The sequence below is a fragment of the Myotis davidii genome, unplaced genomic scaffold (genome assembly GCF_000327345.1).
Source record: "Myotis davidii unplaced genomic scaffold, ASM32734v1 scaffold513, whole genome shotgun sequence".
Classification (NCBI taxonomy): Eukaryota; Metazoa; Chordata; class Mammalia; order Chiroptera; family Vespertilionidae; genus Myotis; species Myotis davidii.
Window position 1 is genome coordinate 74,907 of NW_006284436.1, and position 19,428 is coordinate 94,334.

At 52.6% G+C, this 19,428-nt stretch overlaps 1 protein-coding gene across 1 annotated transcript in view; it reads right to left on the minus strand.

Annotated features, from left to right (window-relative positions):
- Positions 1–16,878, minus strand: part of ANXA11 (annexin A11) — a 27,558-nt gene extending 10,680 nt beyond the window's left edge. Inside the window, exons 1-5 of the mRNA XM_006754806.2 lie at positions 16,875–16,878; positions 12,718–12,724; positions 4,386–4,448; positions 2,605–2,717; positions 1,243–1,644 (exon numbers count right to left, since the gene is read on the minus strand). Coding sequence (XP_006754869.1) covers positions 1,243–1,644; positions 2,605–2,717; positions 4,386–4,440 — 570 coding nt within the window. The 5' untranslated portion in view covers positions 4,441–4,448; positions 12,718–12,724; positions 16,875–16,878. The remainder of the gene's footprint in view (positions 1–1,242; positions 1,645–2,604; positions 2,718–4,385; positions 4,449–12,717; positions 12,725–16,874) is intronic.
- Between the last annotated feature and the right edge of the window lie 2,550 nt (positions 16,879–19,428).

Below are 19,428 nucleotides of genomic sequence, written 5' to 3' on the forward strand. Positions count from 1 at the left end.
GGCTTCTCCTCGATGCCTTACCACCAAAGCATCATCTAATGGCTGGTCCACAGAGCATCTCTGTGCAAACCAGAAAAAGATGACTGCTCTGGGGGGATGCCGGTGCCCACCCTTCACGATGGTCCAGCAGCCTGACTACCTCCTGGCACCTCTTCTAGACTCTACAACCTGCTGCCGCCTCACTTGTTCCGGACACTGGCAGCCGTGCTCCCAGCACACTTGAATTTCCCTGCCTCAGCCGTTTCATGGAGGGCTACCTTCTATGGCTAATGCCGACTGATTTTAACAGTTAAGGAGATAAACTCAGAGTTAAGGAGATAAACTCAAGAGAAGAGATGAGGTGGAAGAGAGGGAGGGAGGGAGGGAGGGGAGCAGGGCAGGGGTGGGGGAATGTGAGGGGCAGGGAAGAGAGGGGACCCCGTCTGAAAATAGTCATCAAGCACATAGCAGCACTAGCACTGTACTCTGCTGGGGTGGCCATGTAACCATGACAATGAACTCTAGGCTCTGCAAACACAAACTGCTCTCCCAAAGGAGCCAAGAGCAACTCTGAAGGAAGGGCCAACCATCTTCCCCACACGGAGGTTTTACAAATCCTCTCAAGTGAGTGGGATGGGAGGTGGGGGCCCATCCAGGAGCTGAAGACTCAGAGCTGTTGGGCATAAAACCTGAGCCCAGGCAGTAAGTAAACAACACAGAGGAATGAAGAGCACCCGGGACATTCACACCAACTCGCACTCAGAACATCTAACCACACCGGGAGACAGGGCAGCTCCCTGCTCTTCAGGAATTCAAACCAGGGCTGGGGAGTCTGAGAAAGTGACACTCTGTTAAAACAAGAAGTAGTTACAGCCCTAGTCGTGTTGGCTCAGTGGATAGAGCGTCAGCCTGCGGACCGAAGGGTCCCGGGTTCGATTCCGGTCAGGGGCATGTTCCTCGGTTGCAAGCTCCTCCCCAGCCCTGACCTTGGTTGGGGCACGTGCAGGAGGCAACCAATCAATGTGTGTGTCTCTCACAACGATATTTCTCTCTGTCTTTTCCTCTCTCTTCTGCTCTAAAATCGATGGAACAATAGCCTCAGGTGAGGATTAAGACAAGTTACAGGTGGAGGACTGAGCCCTGGCTTGTCCACCCACACCCCCCAGCCACACCCTCCTGGCCTCGCTGGCAGGACACTGGGCCATGCGTCTTGGGCCTTTGGAGCCAGGCTGGGGCTGAAGGTAGCACAGGGCTGGCACTCACCTGAGATGGGGGCACGGCAGGGGTGACGGTCCCGGACCCTTGATATGCTGGGTAGCTTGGCACCGGCTGCTGGTGCTGCCCAGGAGGCGGCATTGGTGACTGCCCAGGGTAGGTCATTGGCGGCTGCCCAGGGTAGGCTCCTGGGGGCTGCTGTCCGGGAGGCGGCATGGGCTGGCCTGGCACAGGGGCCCCTGGGTATGACGGGTATGAAGGCATCCCAGAGGGCGGGTTTCCTCCAGGGGGCGGGTACATTCCATACGGAGGAACAGGCTGCTGGGTGGAAGGGGGTTGCCCAAAACCCCCAGGGGGCAGAGGAGGGTAACCGCCCCCGGGGGCCCCAGGGGCGCCAGGGTACGGGTTTGGCACGTTGGCTCCTCCGAACGTCCCGGACATGTTGGCTGCCTGAAAGTCCACAAAGCAGAGAAGAGCCTAAGACTAACGAGGAGGCCAAGCAGGGCCCAGGACAACCCTGCAGACCACACGGAAACACCCAGGCGACAAAGTCCAACCAGCCCCCGACAGGGGGAGGGGAGCCTTCCCTCCTCCCTCCCCGCCCTGAGCCTGCAGGTCCCCGGCACTGCCCTCGGAGCCGAGCACCTGACACCGTCCCCCCACCCCACCTGCACTGCTGACCTCCACCTGCTCTTGTGCCCAAAGCCCCCACACTGGCTCTAGCACCGCATGGTTACCATGGCAACTGCCCATCTCTTCCCAGTGGTAATCAGCACTCCAGGGCTAAGGCTGTGGTGTGTTTCATCCACATATCCCAGTACTCAGGATGGGCCTGGCACGTATTAGACTGCCCACTGGTTACATTATTTACATGGAGCATACATTTGCTTAGATTACAAAGTATACGATTTTAAAAGCAAATCAACAAGGAAAAGTAGCATGTTACCAGGAATCCACTCCCAGGCCCAAGCGGGACAGCCACCCACACATACATACACACACTCACACTCACACTCACACATACACACGAAGATGGACATTTGTACACGGCACATGCACACACATACACATACCCACCCTCACCTCCCTGCCGGCCCTATTCTGAGCTCATACAAAAGGCGCTCAACACATTTGAAAAAGGCACCACCCTACCCAACCCCGAAGAGCCAGAAAAGACTAACAGACTGTGCGCCCAGTGCGGTCCCCTCCCTGCTTTTACAGCTGGGCAGATGTAGAGGCAGAGAGGGACGGTGAGCAGGTGAGAGACCTGACAAAAACCCCTGTCCTAAGATGCCCCTCAGTACACTCAGCATCACAGTAACACACACAGCCCCCGACACTCTGGAAACCAGCAGCCTCACGCCCTTGCAGGAGTGGGCCTAGGCAGCCCAGCAGGAGGGCTGGACTCACCATTCCTGAAAGGTAGTCCTGGTTGAACTGCCCTGCGTAGTTGGCCACGTTATCCAGCCCAATAGGGGGCATGTTGGGTTGGGGGTAGCCAGCACCTCCCCAGGCACCGCCACCTGAAAGCAACACCAAGCCCGTTAGCCCCTGGTCAGCCCCCCAACAGGGAAAGGCAGACAGCAAGCTCCCAGGTGGCCCAGGGGCAGGCCAAACAGGGTCTCGGAGACAGCACTACAGACCACACAGAACCCCCAGGCAAGCAAGTCTAGCCCAGTCCCACTGCCGGAGGAAGGGAAGAGGGGGCCTTCCTCTCAGTCCAGGGAGGGAAGGGACGGTTCATCAACTCTCCCAAGCCCTCTGTGGGGTCCTCAGGATGCAGGAGGTCAAGGGCAGATCTGCCCCCAACCCCCACCCTAGGCTCCCCATCATAGAGCAAGAGTGCAGATACAAGGACAGGTCACTTTAGGACAATGTGCAGAGTCCACGACAGCAGGAGCTCAGGGAGCACTGAGAATCCAGGGAGATGCAAACGCATGGTGGAGGGGGAGGCTGCCACTGTGGCTGTTTGCTATCGCGAGTCTGCAAGAGGCAGGGAGGAGCAGGTTGGAGGAGGTAAGGAGATGGGCCCGAGTCACGTTAAACACAGACACGGTCCTTGTGGGGACAGTGGGGACATCAGTGAAAAGCCCAGCTCTGGAACCAGCAGGACCAGGGACTGTGTCCTGGGGCGGGGACCCACCACCGAAGTTCCGTTTCCTCTGGGGACAAGGGGGGTAATAACTAGTGTTTGCTTCAAGTTGCCGGGCTGAGGCTGTTAATGCCCATGCAGGGCCTAGCTGGGCGCCCAGGGCGCTATGTTACCGCTGTCACTGACAGGCAGCACGCAGCTCAGCTGGCGTCATCATGCCGGCTGCTGGCCTGTTAGATGCATTTCTGTTCTGGAGGCTCCCTGGGGCCTCCAGTTTGGCTTCTGCGCTGCAGAGCTCCAGACACTCAGGACAGAGCCTTCCCGAGTCACCTGCCTCCTCTCCTCCTGCTCAGACGATAGGATTCCTGCTAGAGAGGGACTCAGGCCAGCGCTGGCAAATCAGGACCAGGGCTTGCTCGGAGCTTGATGGCCCAGCTCCACCGATGAGCCAGTGGCTGAGGCCTGACCTCACCAGGTGATGAGGGGGGCGAGTCCAAATGGCCTGTGGGGCCCTCAGTGCTCAAACTCCAGAGCCTCAGCTCTAGAGAAATGAAGAGATGAGGGGCATCACAGCTCAGGCCACTGCAGGATGACCAGCCTGGAACGGTCCCTTCTCCCCCTTGTCCCAGGAACCCTCGTTTCCCTCCTACCCTGGGGGCCAGGCCAGAGAAGATAACCTCTAGGTATGCAGAGCAGCAGTGGCTGGTGCAGCCGCAGGACACCTGACCCCCAGAGACCACCTTCACCACCACCCCCAACCCCGCAGGGGGACCCTGCGCCCAGAGCACAGAAGTGACAAGTCACCTGACAGCGCCGAGGACACCATGCCAGACGCTTTAGCTGGCTCTCTTGTTAGCATCTGGGACAGCCCAGTGAGGGAGAGATCCGTGAAGCCATTTGCAAAGGAGACAACCAGCCAGGAGAAGCCTTTGCCCACCACTATCAGCTAAGAAGTCATGAGATCTGGTCCTGGCCTCCCAGAGGCAGTCTCAAGCCCAGGCTCTCCTGCCTCCGGTTCCCTGCCCTCCGCCAGCCGCCACCCCACCTGGCTACACTGTGGGGGACAATCGTATCCCTCCCTCCCCACACACACTCTTACCTGGTGCAACTGGAGGGTAGCCGCCTGAGGGCGGCGGGTACCCTGGGTAGCTCATGGTCAAACCTGAAAGGAAGAAAAAAACCGCTCAGGCTCTGCCGGGAGCTCCCACCAGCCTAACCAGAAACATGTCGGGAAGCCACAAGCCACAGCCAGGCCCCTGCAGGAGAAATTGCATCAGTCTGGACTGTGGCAACCAGTTTACCGTCTACCTGCCAGGGCCTCCAGCTCAGGCCCACCCACACTCACACTCACACCCACACCCACACCCACACTATAGGACTCGCCACCCACGAGCTGTGGGCTTCCCTGAAAACCCCTTTCACCTAAGCTTCACTCCCACCTCTCTCTCTGTCTCTATCTTCCAGTGCCCTTATCACCATCCATCCAGCAGGGGGCCAGAGCCCATCTCCCAGTGCCCAACCTGCGAAGCGCTTGTGGCAGCCCACCCCCCCAATCGGCCCCAGGCTACACTCTCATTCTCCAACCTCTGGTTCATCCCTCAAGGGAACCTGGCAGGAACCATTGTTCCAGAAACAAGGAGGGACCTCAGGAGCTCACCTGATCCAGGAGGGGGAACCAGGCAAGTGAGGCAGCACCATGCTGCTAAGATGAGGCCTGGAGCTCAGCAAGGGTAAGTAGGAAAAAGGAGGACACAGGCCTGTAAGCCAGGCTGCTGTGAATACAGACCCCTCTGCCGTGCCCCATGCCAATTAAACTGCCCAGGAGCGACAAGGATCTGCCGTGGTATCAGCCACTCTTGCTAGTCAGTGGCTGCTGCGGTTTGCAGAGAGTGTGAGAAACCTGTAGGCCCCCTTAACAATCACACCTGCTGGCCCAGTGAGCTCTCCTTCCATGCTGGGCCCCACTGGTTCCCAAATGCAGGGCACCAGAGCCACCTGGAGGGCTTGTTCAACACAACAGTGGGCTCCACCTACAGAGTTTGCATTTCTCACAAGTTCCCAGGTGATGCTGCCTGCTGGTACAGAGCCCCACTTTGAGAAACTGCTACCTACCTATGAGATTCTAGTTACTCTTCTTAGCTGTGTTGGAGAACTGGGAATGCATTTTCATGGGGCTGCAGGCCTTTCTTACGGTACTACCGGTCCCCCAGGGTGGGCCTGGTTCTTAGCCCGATGGCCGAGGTCATTTGTTTTGGTCGATGGGCCCAGCGGTGACTGTAGGCAAAGCAATCTCGAGGCCAGATGGCTAAGTGACCTTGGAGAGAGCTAGAACTGGCTACCTGCAGCGTGGACCACAGACCCCTTTCCTTGTACACAGTGGTCTGATGGTCAAGACCCCAATGGGGCTGCCCTAAGGCTGCTTCATCTCCCTGTGGCTGGTGAGTGGTCAGCACAAAGCCCTCCAGGTCCTGCCCTCAGCCTGACCCTCTGCCAGGACCTCAGACCTTGCTGGTGTGGAGGTCCTGGGGATCTGAGTGCTGGGTGAGCCGGGAACCTTCGTGGAGGAAGAGAGAACAGGCGAGCTGCAGCTGTGTCTGACATCCTCTCTCTGGAGACCATCACTACGCAGAAGCTTTGGGCGCCAAAGACCCCTGTCCACTTCTCGTCTCCTCCCAGAGCAATGAAGCCAGAGGGCCACAGCCACAGCAAGGTGGCAGCAAAAAACCACCACGAAATCAAGAAACTACCGTTCCATACCCCAAATAAAATTCAGCCAGACCAAAGATTTCAATGCAAGAAGTGGCCCCAAACCCAAAGATATAAAATTAATGTTCTGCATGATAAGAAACAAATAAGGAAAACAACAAAAAGACAAGCGAGCCGGGCCAGTGTGGCTCCGTGGCTGGACACCGACCTACGAACCAGGAAAGTCATGGTGAGATCCCAGGTTGCTGGCTTGATCCCCAGCAGGGGGCGTGCAGGAAGTAACCAATCAATGATTCTCTCATCATTAATGTTTCTATCCCTCTCTCCCTCCCTCTCTCTGAAATCAAAGAAAAACAGATATCTATATATTTTTAAAAGACAAGAGAAATGACAAACTTAAGAAAAATGTTTTATAATAAAAAGACCACTAAGAAAACTCAAATGATGTGAGCAGGCAATTACAGAAAAGGAACTAAAGATCAAAGATGTTCACTCTCACTATCTGCTGAGAATCACCAATGAACAGTACAGCGACGTCAAACTTTAAAACGACACCTCTTTGACCCAGAGACTGGACTTCTGGAAGTGCGCTGCGCAGGCACACTGACACCGTGGGAGGGGACATCTGCACAGGGCGACTGCAGCACTGGTTACAACAAACCCCTACATGTGCCCTAAATACATCGCAACGGAGTCATACAATTGATACTCTGTAGCAACTTTTGGAATTAGCCAGCTCTATATATGGGGATATGAAATGATCACCGTTATTAATCAAGGTATAATACTAATATTTTTTTAAAAGAAAACATACAAACTTAGTGGTGTGTGTATATATACACACATGCACAGAGGCCATCCCTGGAACAATAAACAAGAAACTGGGTAACACTGGTTGCCTTTGGAGAAAAAAGTGGAGGCAGAAATGAAGCTTACTGTTTATATTTGCATTTTTTACCACGTAAGTATTGCCTATTAAAAACAACTTTAAAAGGGCCCAATTCAGGTGGGGATTTCTGAGCTCACTGGAGGCTGCCAGCGGCTGCTCTTGCAAGATTTGTATAACACACAGGGTCCATTCAGTCCAAGACAGCCCCTCTCCGAGCCTGGGGTTAGCATGACTATATAAATACCGGACTCGGGCCTGGACCCGGACCGCTGGTGTTGCCCGCCTGGGTGTCCCCGCCTGGGTGTTCCCGCTGGGGCAGGGCGGCAGGTCAGCCTCCACCTGCCTCCAGGGTGCTCGTTCCCACGTGGACTCGGAGTCCCCAGCAAGAGCCAGGATCTCCCCTGGCAATGAGCTCTGCCCTAGGTGCCCACAGGCCGGGTCTAATCCCACGTCCAAGGAGCAGTCCTTCCTCTCGGGGTCTCCCTCTCTCCCCCAAGACCTCCGGGCTTCCCCTCCTGAGAACCATCATCTCCCCAGCCACCTCTGGCCTGAAGTAGTTTCAGGGCTACAACCCACTCCCTTGTTTTCTGAGGCCCCAGGTGTGGTCTGGAGAGTGCAGGGCGGGACCATCCTCTCCTTCCCCCTCCCACCTCCTGTACTGGCAACACTGGGGTGTTCTGGATGGAGACCTAAGGCAGATTCCTGTTAAATTCCTCCCTTACCTTCTGCCTGAGCTCAGCCTACTGAGATCTCCGGGATGCTGACCAACATCAAACATCTCCACGCTAACTCAGCTTTATTTCACATCCACCAATACAGAAAGGGCCAAGGACAGAAGCTCCCAAACTGTCCCTCCTGACCACCCCAGCTAGACAACAGCGGTACCGGTACCCGCCAGCCATCGGGCCACCTAACTAACCACAAAACAGCGCACACTGTCCCACGGTGTTCACAACAGCGTGAGGAGGGTCTCCATCAGGTAAGGGTGCTGACACTCCCCCACACCTAGAGCCCTCCTATCTCACCGCCAGGAGAAAAGCTGGCCAGCGGAGAGCCTGGGGCGGCCTCGGGGTGCAGCACCCTGGCTCCCAGTGCCCCCTGTTCCCTTTCCGAATACGGCATGTCCCGGGAGGCTGCAGGGATCCTGCTGCTGCTCCAACTCCACATTCACATTCTTCCCCACTTTGTGAAAATTAAGAAATCTGCTCGTCCTCTAGTCTCTGGGTAACTTTGGCCTCTGATTCTTCTCAAAAGAAGCCACCACCGGGGCCTGCTGTCTTGGCAAAGCTGTTCCCAGGACCCAGGGGCTGCCATATCTCAGGCTCAGAAGGGAGTTCGGCAGGGCTTCTAGGCACCCCGTTCCGCGTCCCTCCCAATGCCTGTCCAACCTCACTGCCCAGGACAGCCGAGAACACAGTCCTTACAACCCAGCAGGCCCACACTCTCCTTGGCACCCAGGAGCACCCCTTCTGCGCTCCAAACGGCCCCTCCTGTTCCTGTCCTCTCCCAGAGGAGAATGGTGCCTGGGTGGGGATTCCTCCACTGCTGTTCCGGCAGGGCTCTGGTCACAGACCTCTGACGGGGACTCAGGGCCTGCAGATAGCCTCTCAGGACTTCGCGTTCTTAGAAAGCAGCCTCCAGGGAACCTCAGGCCCCTGGCCCTGACTCTTGGGGCTGCTGCAGCTAACACCACCCTCCCTTCCTCGAGGGGCCCATCTACCTGCAGCTGCACACCGACTTCATCCAGCTGTGGCCCTCCCGCAGCTGTGGCTCTCAACCTTCAGTCTACAGCGCTTCTTACTCCAGATTGCTGGGTCCGTCCCCCCGTGTCTGAGTCAGCAGGGCTGGGAGAGGACCCCAAATGCTGCTTGACTATGAACCACACTCTGAGCAGCACTGGTCACCACGCATGAGAATCACCTGGAGAGCTCACTACAAACTGCAGCCGGCTGGGCCCCGTCACTCTGGGCCTTTCAACCTGGATGGGCCCGGGAATCTGAGACTTAAACAAGCACCTCAGCCCGGCCATCACCCCCAGCAATTCTGGGCTCCACACTCTAGGAAACACTCCTTCCAGGTGTTTGCACACTGTCCAGCGTTTATTCGCAGCAGCTGCCTGAGGAAAAGCACCAGAGCCCGGGTGTCCCTGAATCCCATCAGAACCGAGCCTCAGAGGCAAGGGGACGCGGGGACGTGGGGACCGGGAAAGGACCTGCTCCCTCAGGCTGTGTGTGGACACACAGGTGCACCATCAAATCCCAAGGCTCCACAAGGCACCAGACGGAGCCCCAGGCACAGGAAATGCTGTGCTGGGGGAAGAGGCAGAACCACCCAGAACAAGAAGCTCCCTCCCCACCCAAAAATTCGAGATGGGGACACAGTGGGACTCTGCACCTCCAGCATCTTTTGCTGTCGCCTGACTTGCAGGGACACAGAGGAGGGATGGAAGGTGCACATGTGTGCAGGCAGGGGCCATATGGGAAATCTGCATTTTCCACTCAATTTTGCTGTGAACCTAAAACTGCTTTAAAAGTAAATTACATTTAAAATTAGAAAATAAAAGGAACAGCCCTGGCCCAGTTGGAGTGTCATTCTTTACACCAAAAGGCTGTGGGTTCGACTCCCGGTCAGGGAGTGTACAGGATGCAACGGATCAAGGTTTCCCTCACATTGATGTTTCTCTCCACCTCCCCTCACCCTCTCCTCTCTCTCTCTAAAAAGCAATGAAAACAGCCCTAGCCAATTTGGCTCGGTGGATAAAGAATCGGCCTGTGGACGGAAGGGTCCCGGGTTCGATTCCCATCAAGGGGACATGCCCGGGTTGCAAGCTTGATCCCCAGTAGGGGGCATGCAGGAGGCAGCCAATCAATGGTTCTCTCTCATCACTGATGTTTCTATCTCTCTCTCTCTCCCTTCCTCTCTGAAATCAATAAAAAGAGTTTTGACAGAGGACTTCACTTCTCAGGGCTCTTCCTTCACTGAGTTTTGGACTCCTGAAGGGGACACCTCTTTAGGTTTTCAGCCCAATCCTAGATTTACAGACTCCAGAACGTCCATACTGGATGGGATCTTGAAGATGATCTAGTTTCCAGCCATCTCAGTTTTGTAGCTAAAATACGCCAGGGACATGGCTTACTCAAGTCACAAACACACACTAGGACTCGGCCTGCTGAGGCAGAGCTGCCTTCCTGCCCCTAATAGGGCTGCAAAACCCATGACCATCTCAACCTGGGCAGGGCTGCCTTTGGTGGGCACAGCTGGTCCTGCAGTTGGTGACCTACTTTAACACCCTCCTCCAAGGGCAGTGGGAAGACACTGCAGTAACTGTGCTTTGAACTGGGGTCAGCCAAGGCCATTCCTCCTGGCCGGGAAGTTCCAGAAACCCTCAGGAGCCTCAGCTCACATCACTGCCCTCTCCCCACACCTGTGGGGAGGGAAGAAGGAGGCCACATGCAGCCATTCAAAGCCTGTCTCGGGCCTCACCTGCACCCCCACCCCCAACTCAGACTTGCTGAGCAGAAACAGGCTGCACGGGGTACTCCGCTCCGTGCTTCCTGAACTGGGTTCTCTGACACCCACTTAACATCTTGCAAGTTGAGAATTATTTACCAGGTGCCCAGGTAAAAAAGAGAGATTAGTTGTCCAAAATCTTTGGAAAACAAAGCCTGCTACATCCCCTTCCAGGAAAGTGCCCATTCATAACAGAATAACAAAGGCTCTGACAAGGCCTGTAACAGAGGAGCTTGCTTATTAACTCTATCCCCAAATTTCCCAAACCTATTAGGCAATAATAGCTAACATTTATTGACTATTTCGTATGTACTAGGCACTGTGTTAAGTGCTTTACATGGAATTTAATTTACAAAAACTTTATAAAACAAATACTAAGCTTATGATTCCCATATTAGAGATAAGGAAACTGAGAAATTATATAACTTGCATAGGCTACAGCTGGTAAATGACTGGACCAGAATTCAAACCCAGGCAGCCAGGCTCTACTTCCCACAGAGCCCACCCACGGGCTCAGAAATTAGTATTTCAAAGACTGAAATGTTAAAAAAAAACACTGCTTGCCTGGGCAGTCGTGTGGCTCAATGGTTGAGCACTGACCTGTGAACCAGGCGCTCACAGGTTCGATTCCCACATACCCCAAGTGCCTGGATTGCTGGCTCCACCCTCAGTGGGGGGTGGGAGGTCCTACAGAAGGTAGTTGATGGATGATTCTCTATCATCATTGATGTTTCTATCTCTCACTCTCCCTTCCTCTCTGAAATCAATAAAAAAATTTTTTTTTAAAAAAAAGAACATGAAATCTGAAGCCAGACTGCCCAGGTTCAAATTCCACTTCTGTCCTCTACTAGGTGGTGGGCCTCCCTTTTCCGTATCTGTAAAATGGGAGTGGTAACAGTTTAATATCAAATGTTCTCCTATCACTTAACCTTTCATCATATCAGCTTCCCCAGTATAAGACAGCAGTCAGGATTAGAGGGGTCCCAGGGTCTGGCCCACGTGATAATACTCAGGATGAGGAACGTGGCGGCAGGGTGGGGATGGGCTGGGGGAGCAGCAGGAGATGTGGAAGTCAGGACGGTGCGAAGGACAGAGGAAGGGAGAAGTGAAGGCTGCAGGTTCCTTCTCCCACACCAGCCCAGCTCTGCTGCAGCAGCCCTGTGAATGGCTGGGCTGCATTTTCCAATCACCCCAAGGAGAAACCACTAACAGGAAACTGGCAATGTTTTCTTTCCATCCTCTTTGCCTGAGTGCCAGCGCCTGGTCCATGCTCCAGGAATGGGGACAGGCAGGAAGCAGAAGTGGAAGGTTGTGGGGGAGGAGAGGCACCTTTGGAAAGGCCTCTAGAAGAGGAAACTGGCCTGGGAAGAGGGACTGGAGGAGGCAGGGCCTTGACCTGCAAAGGCCCAGCACTGGGGGCACCCAGGAGCCTGTTGCCGGTGCAGCCCGCCCTCCATATCTGCAGATTCCACATCCACTCATTCATCCAATCACTGATCAAAAATATTTGAAAAAAAATTCCAGAAAGTGATCCCTAAACAATACAGTATAACAACTCTTTACATAGCATTTACACTGTGTTAGGTATTATAAGTCACCTAGAGATGATTTAAAGTATTTGGGAGGGTATACACAGGTTATATGCAAATACTAACCCATCTATCTATATATATAAAAGCCTAAGTGACCGGTCGGCCGGCCGGTAGGTATGATGCACACTGACCACGAGGGGGCAGACGTTCAACGCAGGAGCTGCCGAGCGACAGCAAGTTTGCGGAGTGCCCTCTCACAGTCCGGGACCTCTCGGGGGATGTCGGACTGCTGGTTTGGGCCCAATCCCCACAGGCCAGGCCGAGGGACCCCATCTGCAGGAGAGACCCCCACTCACTCCACAGACGTCCTTCGAGCTCCGGCGCCACCCCAGGTGCATGGGGAGGGACTGAGGGAGGTTGGCTCCAGGGCATGTCCAGTCTGTCTTGCCCAGTCCCACCCCGCCGGCCACCTTCTAATTAATTTCCTTTCAATGTGCATGAATCCGTGCACCGGGCCTCTAGTTTTATATAAGTGACTTTAGCATCCTTGGGTTGTGGTGTCCAACCCCCGCAAATACCAAATGACAGCTATACTTCCACTCTGGGCCCGCCGCCTGACAGCCATCATGTTCTCTCCTCTCAGCTGCCTTTCCAGACCAGGTCCTTAGAACTGAGAAGGGGAGGGAGCAAGGCAGGAAGGACCACTTTCACACCACTCTCTACCAACCCTCCTTAGCACAGCTCTCCGGCAGACCCAGCCCATTCTCGTTCATGGGGACAGGCCCCTCGGACACCTGCCCACTGAAGGGGCTTCTGGAATAGCCATCACTTAGCTAAATGCCAAGCCCAGTTTGGAATTTCGAAGGAGTGGAAAGCAGACAGCAGAGGAAGAAGGTGAACCCAGATATGCTGTCAATATCTGGCTGAAACCAGGCCAGAATGTCACAGGGCTCAGGTTGTGGTCCTTGTAGACATCAGGTCTTTATGACAGTGACAGAAATTAAAAAAAATTTTTAAAAAGCCCTCACCCAAGTTTAAGTTCAAGGTATCGTCAGGAAGAGGAAATACCTCCCCCCTCAAAAAAAGGAGGAAATTGCGGGCTATGCTTCTAAGCGCAGCTCAGGCTGGGGAGGCAGGTCTGTGTCTTTGTTTCACCACTTCCGCCCCGGAGGCTGCTCCCAATTACACCACCTGCCAGCGGGCTCCCCCCAGGACCAGCCTGAGAAACCAGGTAGAGGGACCAGCAGATGTTAATCCAGCACAAGTCCCCGAGATGTCTGAGCCCCCACTTGCCGCCCCATTTAGCTCTCAAGTCCCTCCATCTCCTGCAAAGTCCAACCCCAGTGCTGTTTCTCCATGATCACCTCGGCCCACAGGGAGCCACACACTCCCAGCCCCGCTGCAGTTAACGTAAAACACAGCTGTGCCGGAAAGGAACTTGGGGAGCCCCCTCTCTGAACCCTTCCCCGTCGGGGTGGGGAAAGGGGAAGCTGAGTGGTTCATCCCAGGTCATGCAGCCAAGCGGCACCAACACTGGGTCTCAGAATGGCCAACTCCAGATGCTCTGCAGTTATTCCACCACCCGTTATTCTCTTCCATCTCTAAGCCAGTTCCTCATCTGCACACAACCCACACGCCCCCGCAAGAGCCACCAACATCACAGCGCAGTCACAAGACTTCTCGGCTCTGCTGCGTGAGTCTCATCCACAGCCCACAGATCTGATACCATCTCCTAGCTCTGCTGGGGAACCTGAGTGACACACGAACTTTGGAGCCAATATTCTAGCTCTACCCCGTGCTGGCTGTGACAGGAAGTCGCTTCACCTCTCTCCAGCCTTTCTCCTTACCTGTGAAATTGAGGAAATACACCATCTTACTCTGGCTGTGAGATGCTGATGCACTGATACAGACATAGCAAGCTATCCACCATGTAGCTTATTAGCATATAGTAGATACTCAGTTCATTTTTAACCCCCTATAGACCAAAAAAAAGTGGTTCTGTAAAAAGTAGCCTCACAGGGTGATCTGATCATAAATTCCTAATGGGGCAGGCCAGGGTGGGTAGTTGCACCCCAGGCATTTAACTTCTTAGTAAAGGGTTTATTTTTGCCTTAAGCAAGCTTGTCTATTGCTTCTGTGCATCTAGGTTAACACACCTTTGAAATAAGCCCCAAGAGAGCACATAATCTTAATTTATCCTGCAACCCCAGTTGCTTCCTCCCACCTTCAGGTTACCTTCCTTAAAAAAGAAACAGCAAATGTTCTGTTAGTCTCAGAAGCATTTACCTCGGTCTGTTGAGATCTGGCTTCCAGGCTCAAATAAATTTCTATTTCAATTCTCTACAGGCTTGGACTTTTCTTACCTCAACCTCCTAAGAAGCATTATTAGCCTGGCAGCCAGGGTTTGGGTCCCAACTCCAACACCTGCTAAGTGACTTTCACTGGCAGCCCCTCTGACCATCCTGAGATGGGCTCCATTGGAGTTACCGAGGACTGAATGAAGCGAGAACAGGGAAGACCTTTGTAAAGTACAGACAGATCTCACTGTAACCAGCTCACCCAGTGTCGCCCTCTCCCAAGTGGCTAAAGAGGGACAGGTTCAGATGCTCAGTCCACAGGTGTCCGGCTCACACTGGGGGGTCGGGAAAGAGGAGAGGGGAAGACTTCTGAAAGCACAAGTTCAAGGCACCATCGGGTTCCTTGATTAGGTCCTTCAAAACCACCCCCAACTGATAGTCCCCATCCGGATCCCCCGGAACCTATGACTGGTACCTTACCTTACGTGAGAATGCTACTTTGCAGATGTGATTATAGTTACCAACCTTCCAGGTAGGCCCAATCTAATTACATGAGTCCTTTCCTGGTTGTGTTAAGGATGAAAAGAAAGAATAAGGAGAAATTAAGGATGAAAAGGAAAAGATAAGCGTGAGAGAGACGCCATCTGTGGAGGAACCAGCCGGGGCCATGTGCCTTGAGAGGGGGAAGACAAGGATTCGCTTCTAGAGCCTCCAGAAAAGATGCGTCCATGCCTACGAGCACTGAGAGACCTGCGAGACACCTTAGAAATAAAATAAAGTCAGCCCTGGCCGGGCTGGCTCAGTGGACAGAGGGTCGGCCTGCATATTGAAAGCCCAGGTTCGATTCCGGTCAAGGGCACATGCCTGGGTTGCAAGATTGATCCCCACCCAGTAGGGAGGAGGCAGCTGATCAATAATTCTCTCTCATCATTGATGTTTCTCTCTCTAAGCTTCCTTTCTGAAATCAATAAAAATATATTTTAAAAAGAGAAAAAAAGTATTTTTAAAAAAGAAATAAAGTCAGTGGTGGTCCATTTCCAAAGCAAGGCATTTAACCCTGAATGGAAAATTACTGGCAGTCTGCTTGCGTAGCAGCCTGCAGACGTGACAAAGTTCATGCACCTGGAGGGGCCCGGGAAACAAGATGTTGTTGGGGAGGAGCCAAGTGACAAGGGAACTTAAATTGGGAAGGGGAAAGAGAGAATACCCTATAAGGATATCAAGAATCTTAGGCGACCTCTGGGAAGATTGTACACCCCATGGTACTCAGCCAATGAGGAACCGGGGGAGGGGCCTGCGAACTAGGGAATAAAATGCTGGTGGTAACCACTTTGAGCGTGCCTGCCCACTGGACACCTGATCTTGCAAGATCAACATTAAATGTCTCCCTTCGTGTCTCCATGTCCTTTTTGCTTTTTTAATTCTGGACTGGTGAGTGTTTCTCACAGACTGAACTACAAGACAAAGGCCCTGTGGGGAAATGGTGCTGCGGTAGCAAACAGTAGGGCGGTGCCTCAAAAAATTAAACATTTGACCCAGCAATTCCACTTCTGGGCATTTACCCAAAACAACTGAAAACAGGGACTCAAACATATTTATACACCCATGTTCATAGCAGTATTACTCATGTGGACAAAAAAGGAGCCACATACTAAACTGATAAGCTCAGGGGAAGCCTGCATGGCAGCCTTACAAACTCTGAGACTGAAAGTAACCCCTAGGATGGTCTGAACACAGAAATCTCTAACTAACAGCGAGTCCTGGTCTGTAGCTTCCTTGACAAATGTCAGTCTTTACTGTGGTAGTAAGACTGATGGGAGCAGAGCAGGAAGACGGGCCAGGTTCGGGTCACCAGGGTGGAAAGCCTTGGGTGCCTCGCAGTGACAACTGTAGGGTGGGCCTCATCCCCAGAGATAAGATCTAGGCCTCAGTTGTGTTTCAGCTCTAGGCCCCAAAAAGCAGCAAAACCAGAGCAGTGACCCCAAGGCTGACTCGGGACCAGCTGCACTGGATAATGACCTCCTGCCCTGGTGATGACCAATCAATCAGTGGAGACTTCACCTGGAGAGCTGCTGAGTCTTCTATTGAGATCCTCCGCTGAGACCTCCCCTAAAATGTCCACCCTTAAAACCCTCAGGATGGAGGATCCAGCTCACTCTCCCCACCTCATGCCTGCCTCTTCTTCTCTCCCCCTCATCCCTACCCTGTTCCCTTCCTCCCAGGAGCGCTACCTTTTCCTTCCTCACTCCAAGCTCCACGGGCCCTCCTTTGGCCTCTGTAACTTGTTTCCTGAGCCCATGTCTTCCAGCACTCACTTCTTCCACTTCTGTGATTTTCTAAATAAATGTCCTCTATAGTTTGAGTCTTGGCTCTGAATTTGTTCCTAGCCAGAACTCAAGTACCAAGCTTGCTGAACTGAGGTCCAGTCTGACCCCACCAGTCTAACAAACAGTCAGAACACAGACTTCGATTTGGGCCCAAGCCTACCACCACTAACATTTACCTTTAAATGTTTATTTATTGATTTGAGAGAGAAAAACGCTGATTTGTTATTTCACTTATTTATGCATTCATCGGATTCTTGTATGTTCCCTGACCAGGAACGAACCCACAACCTTGGAGTATCAGGACAACGCTCTAACCAACAAAATTACCCGGCCAGGGAAAGAACCTTTACCTTTAAGTAAGCCTGTATTTTCATATGTAAGATAACAAATCTTTGGAATGTCAGAGTAATTCCCCTTTTTCTGGACCCCTCACACCATAGTACAAAACCACAGAACCTCTCATTGTTATGTTGTTCCCCAAATACCATCTCTATGTGCTGTATTCATTGTTAACTATCCTATACCTACGAATGTAAAAGAAATATGTGTATAGGAGAAAAAAATAAAAGAAAGAGAATAGACTAAGGGAAAAAAAAGTTTCTCTCTATTCAATCTCAGAGAATTCTGTTTTGCTTTCTCCCACCTCCCTAATCTATCACCAATGGACTTCATGTAACCTACTTATGTCTCCTCCTTTGATTACCTATACTAATAAAAGGGTAATATGCTAATTGGACTGGACATCTTCCGGACAACCTTCCGGACGTCCTTCTGGACAAAGTCACAGTGGCGGGGCCAAGGCAGAGGTGGTTAGGGGCAATCAGGCTGGTAGGAGAGAGCAGTTAGGGGCAATCAGGCAGGCAGGCAGGCAGAGGTGGTTAGGTGTGATCAGGCAGGCAGGAGAGCAGTTAGGGGCATCAGGCAGGTATGCAGAGTGGTTAGGGGCGATCAGGCAGGGGAGCAGTTAGGAGCTAGTGGTCCCAGATTGGAGAGGGTGCAGGCCAGACTGAAGGATGCCCCCCCACCCCCTGCACAAATTTTGCGCACCGGGCCTCTAGTCTATAATAATAAAAGCGTAATATGCTAATTAGACCGGATGTCCTTCCGGAAGAAGCCGGTGCCGGCAGCCAGAGGAAGGAAGGCCTACTCTTACACAAATCTCGTGCATTGGGCCTGTAGTAATGTAGAAAAGAAGCTGAAAAACTGCCACTCTCCAGAGCATTTTCTCAATTCATTGAGATTTGCTTCCCGGCCATTATCATCAGTTTAGTTCAGATAAATTCATCAAAGTTCTCTACAGGTTTGGACGTTTCTTACATTGATATTTATAACGGGCTCTCAGTCAAAATGTGTAAACAACACAAATGTCCATCAATAGATAAACAATAAACAGATAAAGAAAATGTGGTATATACATAGAATATTAGTAGCCCTTAAATAGGAAGGAAATTCTGATGCATGCCAGAACATGAATAACCTTGGAGGCAATTATACGAAGTGAAATAAGCCAGTGCTAAAGAAAAAGAAAACACGGGCCCAAAATGGCATCACTCTTGCTAAAAGCCCTTGATATCAAACCTAGACTTACTACCTGACCTAACTGCAGTTTCATCCTTTCCCAGAAACAGAACCTTCATCGACCAGTCAGGGATTTCCTGATCACGCACCAGTAAGGTAATCTGTCAGGTAGGCCCTCTCCGCCACCCACCCCACAAAGAGGCCATCTACACCATCAAAACCCTTCCATTTAGCCTGGCCGGGATGGCTCAGCTGGTTGAGCATCACCCCATGCACCAAGAGGTCACCCATTCTGTGGCAGAGTTAGACAGACATGAGCAGAGCAGGGACAATGGGCCAGTTACAGAAGGTCACCAGGACAATGTCCCGGACACCTGGCAATGGGAAAAAAACTGGTGGAGCAAATATTGGAGATAAGTATTATTATTCAGTAGCTCGCCCGAGACGCTCTCTCCACCCGAGAATGCCTCGGCTCATGCAGGTGGGATTCTCCTGACCCTTCTCCCCTGGCCCATGGTGAAGCCACGTGGTAGACTCTCACCCTCAGAGAACAAGGGGCTGGAGGAAAGCCCCACCTAACTTCCATTCAAGGACAGAAGACGACTGGACAGACCCTGACTGGTCAGTTTGAAGAAGAAAGCCATTAAACGCCCGCCAGGGGTTAAAAGGAGCCCTAGCCCACTCCCCGGGCAGCTTTGAGGAGCCTGCTCCATTTTCCCTTTGCTTGCCAAATAAATCTCTAGCGAGTTTGCCTTGGTTCTGAATTCTTTTCTTAGCCAGAACTCAAGTACTCAGGTTGCTGAACCCAGGTCTGATCTGACCCCATGAGTCAGACACCTGGTGCCACCATTCCCAGGGCCAACAGTTTGATTGCTGATCAGGGTACATGCCCGGGTTGTGGGCTTGTTCCTCAGTAAGGGGTATGCAGGAGGCCGCCGATCGATGTCTCTCTCTCACCCTCTCTCTAAATCAATAAAAACATACTTTAAAAAACAACAACAAACCTTCCAGTTTTGCCCTGGCTGATGTGGCTCAGCTACTTAGCGTAGTCCTATACCCTTAGTTCTGGGTTCAATTCCAGATCAGGGGAGGCAATTTGTTTGTTTTTCTCTTTCTCTCTCTCTCTCTCATCAATGGGGGGAGGGAGAGAAAAAAAAAAAAAAACACTTCCATTTCCATTCTGTCCCTCCAAAGAAAACACATCTTTGAGTGCCCTTCTAGCTGCTAGGTGAGATGCTGGATTTGTGAATCGCATCAAATTTACTGGATTAACACTGGTCACCAAAATATAAACGATTCCACTTATGAGGTATGAGGTACCGAGAGTAGTCAAATGGCTGGGGAAGGGGAAACGATGAGTGAC